The sequence below is a fragment of the Tubulanus polymorphus genome, chromosome 3 (genome assembly GCF_964204645.1).
Source record: "Tubulanus polymorphus chromosome 3, tnTubPoly1.2, whole genome shotgun sequence".
NCBI classification, from domain to species: Eukaryota; Metazoa; Nemertea; class Palaeonemertea; order Tubulaniformes; family Tubulanidae; genus Tubulanus; species Tubulanus polymorphus.
In genome coordinates, this window is record NC_134027.1 from 8,390,868 (window position 1) to 8,400,389 (window position 9,522).

Here is a 9,522-nt window from a genome sequence, read left to right on the forward strand (position 1 = left end):
ATAATTGAACTAGAAATAAAGCCGTCAAAATCTGAATGAAAAGAAGTAACATAGTGATTATGACGGCGCGAGACATAGTCGCGTGTGCCACTACTTAGGCGGCCCGCTATAATTTGTAGTATGAACAATCAAGATAAATTTGAGCCGCTTTGAATTGAATTGAAGTCTCAGCCCGACTGGAATTGGACACTACCTGGGCAAAACACTTCCGGGTTGTAATAAATGGCGGTTGATGACACATCCTCGACTTGAATTGACCACGCGCGCTGGCTGGAAATAAATGATGATGAATAGGATGGGTAAGTATCCGTGCAACCCGGCAAAATACTTGGAATAATCAACCAATTATTGAAAACAGAAGAGGGAGAATTGTTGTTGCTTCAGTTCCAATCTTATCTTTACTACCGACTAAAAATCATCGGTACCAAATCTGCTGAATCAATCAATCCAATGACTACTTCACCAACCAGTTACAGACTGAGATAGAGTTGTCAGTACTGCCCTACTGGTTACTCTTTACTGCTACACCACCACCAATGTACACTCTCCTGCGACTGCTAGTTGGTTGTGCAGTTAATTTGCGTGCTGCTATAGTGCGTGTGCCTGGTGTGTCTGTTGCCGTATTTACTGTTGGTGGTGACAGTTATGGTCAGTCTTCTTTATGCAGTCATTAGACATTGTTAGTCTACTTAGTTTTTGCTGATTCTGCCCTTTGCCTGGAGCATGAGTATTAGTAAAATAGGTCATGAACTTCCTCACTGGTAGGCTATAAAATTATACGCTTGTTCACTACTTGTTTGTACTTTTTGTTATGATTTTCTTTTGCTTAATCTAATGCCTCCTTGTAATTATTCACATTTCAAACTAAAAGTAAAAACCTTCCCACTGTTTTTTAGGATCAAAAAACCTACAACCAATTCATATCTATATAGTTTTATTTGGTGCCAGGTTAAATGGACCAAATATGTCTTCTAAATTAAGTGAAAATCCGGATGTAAAAATCCGAATTAAGCGAGTTCTTATGACTAGGTTCATCTCCTTCTGACGACAAATTCAAATCTTTGGCATAAATTTATAATTCAATGTAATCGGGGTGTAATAAGTCGTCTTGGGCATTTGGCGCAAATTGTTATTTCTCCTAATCAATCAGGGTGTTTTACAACTGTCTGGTACCTGATATTTAGGAGGAGGATCCTCTCTGAGGAAATCTGTGAGTAATCTGATTTATCATAGATTTCTCTTATTTTTGTGATATGTCACCCTCGGCCTCATTTACCTGAAAGGAAAATTACTAAAAGTGTGCGATTATATCGTGTTATTGGCTCAATTTCCCTCGACTAGTCAAGAGTCGCAAAATGAAGCAGCTTTTTCATGCTCGTACTTGACTTGACTCTCTTCAAAATAGTTGCACTGTTGCAAAAAATCATGTGTGTGTGTGTGTGTGCGTGCGTGCGCGCGTGCGTGCGTGGTCGCGTGTGTGAACCTAGCATATTGTTGGTACTTAATTTTCAAATTTAATTTTTATTTATTTGATTATCACCTGTTATTACAGGGCGTAATCACAAAAAAATCCATTGTCGCAACGTATTCTCCGAAAATAGAGTGTCAAAGGCCTGTATAACAAAACTAGCTGTCCTGATGTCATAAGGGAGGTTTTCCCCTAGCAAATTTCGAAAAAATTCAAACTTGTTAGATACATTCTGGAGCGTCTTTGACTGCTCAATATTTGAGTGATTTTTCTGGAGGTGAAGGAAAGAAAATCATCTTGCAGTTTAACGCCCACGTGCAGTATAAAAGGGCAGACAGTTCAGGATACAGCCATACATAAATCTAGATGAAGAAAACAGTTGCCGCTCACTAGTGCATAAATCTTAGGGGATCTTAGAAATAGAAAACATTACTGAAAATTTCAATATCATCTTAGGTTACAGTCTGTCAGTAACATCACGTTGAAAAAAAATTGGTTTAATTGGAAGATTTATATTTTTTTGCAATCGTTTTCCTTTATTCGAGCTACGAAGTGTAATTGACTAGCCTTTTTACATGTAGTAAAAAGATATGTGAAAAAAGTGTTCTGAATTCGTCAACTGTGATACTGTGAGATCAGGTGCATGGTCCATATGTGCTCATGTAAACATCATAAACGATCCTCAGAGTTTACACAGAAAATCTCAAGTGCTTTACCACTGCATTTGCAAAATACTGCTGGTTCAACTGTCATCGGCAAAACGATTTGATAACTTCCCTCCTTTAGATGCTTACAAATGTTTATTATGACGTTGTAGCATTATGGGCTTTTCAGTGTCATAGTTGATGCACCAATGGCTACGCAGCCCCTGATAAAGATAAAGTTACATCATGTAGCATCAATTCTTCTCAAAAGTCTTTTGAGGAGTGTCCACTAAATATGTTGATAATATGGGATCAAGTATTTGAAAAGTTGGTCAATACATAGGCCTATAGAAAAGGTTTTTTAGCATCTCTTTGCTGCAGATAGGGTCTTGAAAAGTAATTTGTATGTGTAATAACATTCCCTATAATGTTTCATGTCATAAATCCATCCTTGACCTAAGATGGTGTATAGAGATTCTTGTGTATAGAGATTGATTATGTGTAAGCGGCTGCGTTAGGAATATTTGATCCAGATAATTTTTGGCTTGCAAAAAGAGTACATTGCACTCGCAGTTAATATCCCTGTTATCGTTTGAGCATTAGTCTATAGACATAGCCACGCTGTACATGAGTGAGTTATGGTCTTTCTCAATGTTGCTAGATTATTGGTATGTAATTGTGTTGATATTTATAAATTGCTGGGTGTTCCAAATTGTATAAGGGCAGGCACTCGTTATTTTTGGCTTAACTGTATCCATGCAGCCCCATTTGGAGGAGGGTCTTTTGAAATTAAAGACAATTTTATGCCATTCTGGTGGGTTTTGGAGGCATGAAAGCTGATTTGAAAAACAGGTCATTCATGCAAAATTCTAACACAATCCTATGACGGATATTTGTTACAGATGGTGGATGGCACAGGCAAAGCTTGTGTGGGAATTACCATTTCAACTAATTATTCTGAAATTTCTGGTCACGCTTTAGTTAAAAATTTGATTCTTTTTTCAGAATGTGTTAATATATGAGCGTGTATTCGGTTGGTTAGGGGTTAACGCAACAAGAATGTATGACTTGCAACCAGACTCTCGATGTTCAACTTATCAGCAGCCACTACTGATGTGTTTATCCCTCATACATCCTGCAGCATGTTATAAATAGAACGGTTGTTTCTTCAGCAGCAATACAGCCAGGGGAGTGATCATCAGAAATTTTAAAAAGTTTACAGCAGCCGTGAGCCAGCAGTGAACCGTACTACGACTGAGACAGCTTTCTACCTGAGCTGCTTTCCTCACGCGCGATTGATATTTTTGCTCATGTACTTATTCGTCTAGACTTTCATTGCGTAATTGATAAAATGAATTGGTGAAATTCCAACAATTCACGCGGAAATATTTCATCGCGAACAGGTGGATATAAGTTTACGCAGCGAGCCGTTCGGTTAACGTATTGCCGATTTCTTAAGTAAATTAACCGAACCGCGTGAGTCAGTGCGCGTTGTTTGTTTTAAGTCGGATTATCGCGATTTGATACGTGTAATCGAGTCCGCCGAGTTCAACCGTCATGGATAATATTCGAAAACATTTCTGTAAGCCGCCGTGTTCGGAACCGACTTGCGGCCGGTCGACGTTTCACATGCCGGCGCCGGGCTCGTTCGCTTCGGACGTCCACGAGTGCATCGGTCGAATGTCGAACTACGTCGAGCACTTGTCGAACTTCTGCGGGGCGGGCACCCACATGTCGGAGGCGTTCGCCAAGATCTTAGAGTCGACCGAGTACGGCGAAACTGCCGGTCAGTTTCACGGCGCTATGAAAGAAGTGTGCGGCGCGACGACATGCGTCGGTGGTCAGATCAGAGATAAACTGGACGTCGCGTTGCAAGATGTTCTGAAAAGGATCGATGGAAATCAAGATGGCTGCTCTCCAGAGAATCTACAGGTAAATACATTATACTACTCTCTTTTTAAGGTTTTCAAATTTGTGTCTTATGTATTATAAAAGACTGATTTCAAAACTTGCTTAAGACGACTTATCCGACTGATGACATTGAATTTGAAATACAAATTTTGACTCAAAATAGAGACAACAACTAGTAATGAGATAACTTATACAATGTTGACATTAGTTGCCCTGCAGATACTAATCCAAGTAATCGAATAGTTAGAAAATAATTATCCGCAGCTGTAAATGCATTTGAATTTTTATTCCCTTCTCATTTCAGGTAATTGCCAAATGCTTCTTACAGTTAATGAGATTACAGTGCCAGTTTATTCTCACCAGTACCGAACTGCTGTCTCAATTTTGTGATCATAAGAAAGTCGAGGATATGGCTTCAAAATCTCCGAGGCAGGATACGAACTTTACCTCCTCTTCGTCGAGGGCTTTACAGTCGTTAGCAGCTTTACACATAGGCAACAGTCAGACGGACAATATATCAGACTGGAAAAATCCTCATTTATTACCGGCGGACATGGATGGAAGCGGAGATATTTGGGGCCATTCGCGATCGCGGAATTATGTGCCCGATGGACAGTCCTCGCAGTTCGGAAACATAGGTTCGCGGACCTCAAATTCGAATAACACTCACTCAACAGTTGATAGCGGTAGCTCTAGTCCTTGGGCAGCTGAGAAAATGAAAAAAGGTAATTACAAGAACTGTTATGCGTTCAAGTATAAATACGTTGCTGTATATTTCTTTGAAAACATTCCAGCAACAACTGCAGCATCAATAAAACATTAATACCCCCAGCCAAACACAACACTGTGCGATGTATTGTGACATATACAACATTCTTCTTAAATCAGTTCAGTTCACATACTTGAGAGCGTTTTAGTGAAGATGACATAACCAGGGTGTGGTTATGGTTTATGGTTAAACCTGGAATTCAGGGAAAAATTAGGAAATTTTCTTCTCCTTAAGAGAAGTCAGGGTTTAGTCAGGGAATTTTGTTTAAAAAAGCTAGAAATTGAGGAAAAGTCAGGGAAATATGTTGAGATTGCTAGATCACTGTTAAAATCAAATAGTTTTCATCTAAGTCTTATGTGTTTATGACTGTGTTAATTGATTGGATTCTTAGCAGATCGAGTCAGGGAAAACGATGAGCCTGTCAGGGAAAAACCAAGTCAAATAAAAGTGGCCACTCTGATTATGCTGCAACTATTCATATATTTTAGATCCATATGCCGAAGGTTGCGGAATCACGCAAGAGGAACTTGATAACGTAATCGACTTTTTATCCGGTCACGCGGTGTCAAAACATTTACAATCGATACCGGAATCAGTTACGTTGCCAGTACCGAGAAAACCTGTCGATAATAATATGTATTACGGACATTTTCATTCGGCTGCCGGCCTGGCGACGAACTTAAATGTTCCGGACGCGAATGTAAACAATGTTAGACAACAACCATCTGGATTTACCGAGGACGAACAGAACGAAATTTCGTATAAATCGGACAGCGGTAGTAACACGTGGCCGGTGAATCTTCAGCAGAGAATGAACGGATCGCATAACACCATCGACAACCAGCAGACGTACTTGCCGTACGGCGCGGGAGGGTTTGGAAGCGACCCGGAATTCTTAAATTACGTCGCTTCGATCGGTGCCCTGATCGGGCATAGCAACAACTATGATAATCCGGTATGGTCGACTGTAGACTTGAAGTTGAATAAAAGTTGGCCGCAGCCGAATATTCATGCGCCCAGGTATGTGAACAAATGTTGAGAAATTCTAATACCCACGCGTAACATATTGTAGAAATGAAGAGCTATATTTCTTTGTTTTGTAGTAATTTTGAACAGCAGTCGTGGGCTGGAGCGCAGCCCGATTCGAGCAGTAGTGACGAGTCAGCTAATGAGGAAGCCTTGATAAGTCTTGCCTTCAGAGAATCGGCTTCAACCGGTTTGAGCGGTATTGACTCAGATATGTAAGTCCACAATTTATCATAGTTCTCAAATGGGCCCAGTTTCATCTTTTAAGCTAGATCTAAGTCTTAAAGACAAAATAATACAACTGGGCTTTGTCACTATTTGAACTGATTTTTGACCCATTGAATTTTTTGTTTTTCAGCAAATCTGACACTGGTCGATTGGAGACAAACCACGAATCTGTCAACAATACAGAACCGCAGCCCCCTCTGCCCCCTAAGCAACCATGGGCTGATCCGGGTATTGAATGATTGGTAGACAAATATCCGGACATAAAACGTTTTAGAAAAATTCATTAGGGCTTCATTTTTACGCATATATAAATTCATACGTAAATTATGTTGGATTGCTTAACTGCTAACAACATAGATCAGTTTACTAATGAATATGTTGTATATGAAGCTCAATACTGTCTGGTGTACTGATGATCAGATTGGCTAGCGGTGCGAGAATGAATCTCGCAGTAGCGTCTCACGCTGATCGAGCATTCAGATTAATCTGTCTCTGATCGGGAAAAGCGAGATTCGACGAACGATAGTCATGTAGTCAGACGGAGAGGTATTTCAGTCCGTATTAGGCATAATATCTCGATGAATAGTAGGATTCGTGTCGCCATATGCCGGCTTTTGTGCATGCATTGTTAACAGTGGTGGGTTTTAGTGAACAGGTTGGTTATTTAGATCAGTCATCTAATGACGAAAGGTTATCAATAATCCATCAACGAATGGGCACATGTTTTTCGATCGTTGAACATATGTCTTTAGTGCAACCCTACTCGAATTAAGGTTTGAGTTTTTAGATAATGTCTATGAAATTAACGAAAATCAGTATTAAAATTTCTAAGCTGTGAAAGCTGGCCATTTTGTGTAGTGTGGGGTCTCGATTATATTGGTCAGAAGGCCAGGTGCTTAATTCAAGATGTTGTGGGCTATTATTTTTGTTCAAATTATTTTGTTCCAAATGCGGTGGTGCTATGTTATGAAATGAATTTGTCTCCTTTATTCTCAAAACTGACAGAGTTGATATATACACATATGAAAGGATAGTGTTGTATTGGTTTGAGAGAAATTGCTCACGTTTAGTTTTCATATTAAGAAGTACAATTTTTTCATACTTGGAGGGTTCATTCAGTTTTCTATCCGAATTAGAAGATCGTAAAATGTGAGTTTGTCTTCCATGTAGAAGCATTATTTTTACTGAATTATGTAATTTGTATTTTTTGACAAGACCGTTGACCGGTAAAAGACAATATTTGATCACTCAATTTTGTATTAATTGCCGAAAAGTAACAGATATTGAATTGCTCATGTAAATCAAACTTAAGTGGAGAGTACTACTGAGTTAGGTGATATTTTGTTTTAGACTGGGAAAATATATGCATATGGTGGAAGTAATGATTAATAATTTGAAACTAACTGATTAAGATGAGAGTTATATCTGATCTATGAAAGATGTTGCTGCTGTGTCTAAAATTGTTAACCCATACATTCAATTTCTAAATGAGGAAAAAATTATTTTATGATCACATACAGAGAGAGATGTATTGTTTAAATGCCTCATAATTTATGTTTGCTTATTTAGTAATTATAATAACCTAAAAAAAAAACTTAACGATCAACTTATATAAAAGCAACAAAACCTTTCACTGATGTTTGTGTTTTAGGGAAGAAAATGTTCTTGTGTAAATTCGTTTTGTGTCACGATTTAGGAAATAGGATATGCATGAGCTGTCATGTCATGTATATATTCAACGGGTTGTGCGTGGGTAATTGGGATAAAGCCGAGAAAGATATTCTGATTACGTTTTATATCTAGTCTGTATCACTAGTTCTATGGTAAGCCTACATGCGTATACTCAACTGAAGTCTATCTTTATTATTATTTTGTTAAGCTAAACATGTCTTGCTTCTATCCTAAGCATTTTTAAATCTTTCCGTGCATAGACATATTGTATCGTGCTATAAATTCCTGTGGCCATCATATATGGGCATTTGAATGTATCTTTAAAATCCTGCTGGCATTTTTCATTTTCTGCATTTACCAAAATGCTGGGTTGTTATTCGGATTCACATCTGGTTCCTAGTTCATTTGTTGAATTAGCAGTTAAAATTCAGCCGATCAGTAAAAAATGCGTATCATCGTATCATTGAGTCTGTGTTCAGAGAACGAATATCTAGTCAAGTTTAAAATCTAGTATGGTTTATCATGATGTATGTTAGCTTACTCATGTGAGAAAATATAAAAAATATAACAAACCAAACATTTGACCCAATTGAGAAAGTGTGATTGATTTCTTGTTTTGTGAACCTTTTAGCTTATCCCGACAAGGTTTCATATAAAACTGTAGAGCTTACTTAAGAGGTGTTTTAAATACGCTGTTGAAGGTTTCAGTCCATGTTGACTTAAGCAAAGATTCAAGTATGTTTGAATTTCTAGAAGTTGGTTTGATATGGTTCATTTTTAGCTCACTTGGGACCTGTGTTCACTTTTCATTTGTTATTCGTACATGGAATCCAGTTATTTTGGGAAGTTTTGAAGATGCATCAATGGATTATGGGGTCATTCATTTATTACGTAAGCATTAGGGGAGGGGGAGGGGTCAGTGTAATTGCGTGCTGTAATGCTTAATGTATACGAAAAAAAGGCCTTTTGCATGCAGAGCGGGAGGGGGGTTATAATTCAAATTTTATGCGTTCGTAATTAATGAATGATCCCTATCTTGTTATTTGGTTTATACATGTATCTACCCTAGACACATCCACAGCACAAAAACTGCCATGATAAGAATGAAGATGGCCAACTGGCAGCCATTGTTTTGGCATATTCATGTTTATTGACTGAATTTGCTCACCCAGGGGCATTTTATATTGAAATTGTCAGATTGTCAACATTTCACCAAGTGAGCATTCTGTCCCTGGACCCTTAGTTTATATTTTGGTTGTCTTCACTACTTGGTTTTATTGAATGAAAAACCTTACATTCATTGTAATTCTATTACTTGTATGTGTATAAATCTAAGCATACATAAACGTGTACCTTTTTACTTTATGAGCTTCATTATTTCTCCTATCCACAATCCTTGGAATTATAATTCAACTGCATGTTGTTCAGTTTTGTCACTTCACTGCTGTGCTTTCTCATTAGTCAGATGTACTATGCAAGATTAATCTCTTTGTGAAATTGATAATAAAGTGGAAGGACTGTTAGAAAAATTGACTTTTTATCGAACTTCTTTATGGTTTCGACAGTTGGTTGCCATGAAGATATCTCGATTATTACGATCATCCTCAGACAAACTACAGTGATACCGGTACTTGTTACAATGGACTTGTGGGGACCAGAAATCTGTTTGTCATCACCAGTAGTTGTCAACAAAGGTTACATCCATCATTTAGCCCTTCATGTAAATCTTCATGAATCAGATTTTTTGGAGACCTTTGACTTTGACTCATAAGCTTCGTCTACACTAGCTCATTAAACCCAGCTCT

General features: G+C 38.2%; 1 protein-coding gene across 1 annotated transcript; it reads left to right on the forward strand.

Annotated features, from left to right (window-relative positions):
• Positions 1–224: 224 nt before the first annotated feature.
• On the forward strand, positions 225–9,187 carry LOC141902390 (uncharacterized). Its single transcript, XM_074790094.1, has 6 exons — positions 225–299; positions 3,118–4,044; positions 4,328–4,748; positions 5,281–5,812; positions 5,896–6,033; positions 6,177–9,187. Exons 2-6 carry the CDS (start codon positions 3,670–3,672, stop codon positions 6,283–6,285), a joined length of 1,575 nt encoding a protein of 524 aa, XP_074646195.1. The 5' UTR covers positions 225–299; positions 3,118–3,669; the 3' UTR covers positions 6,286–9,187.
• Positions 9,188–9,522: the final 335 nt, after the last annotated feature.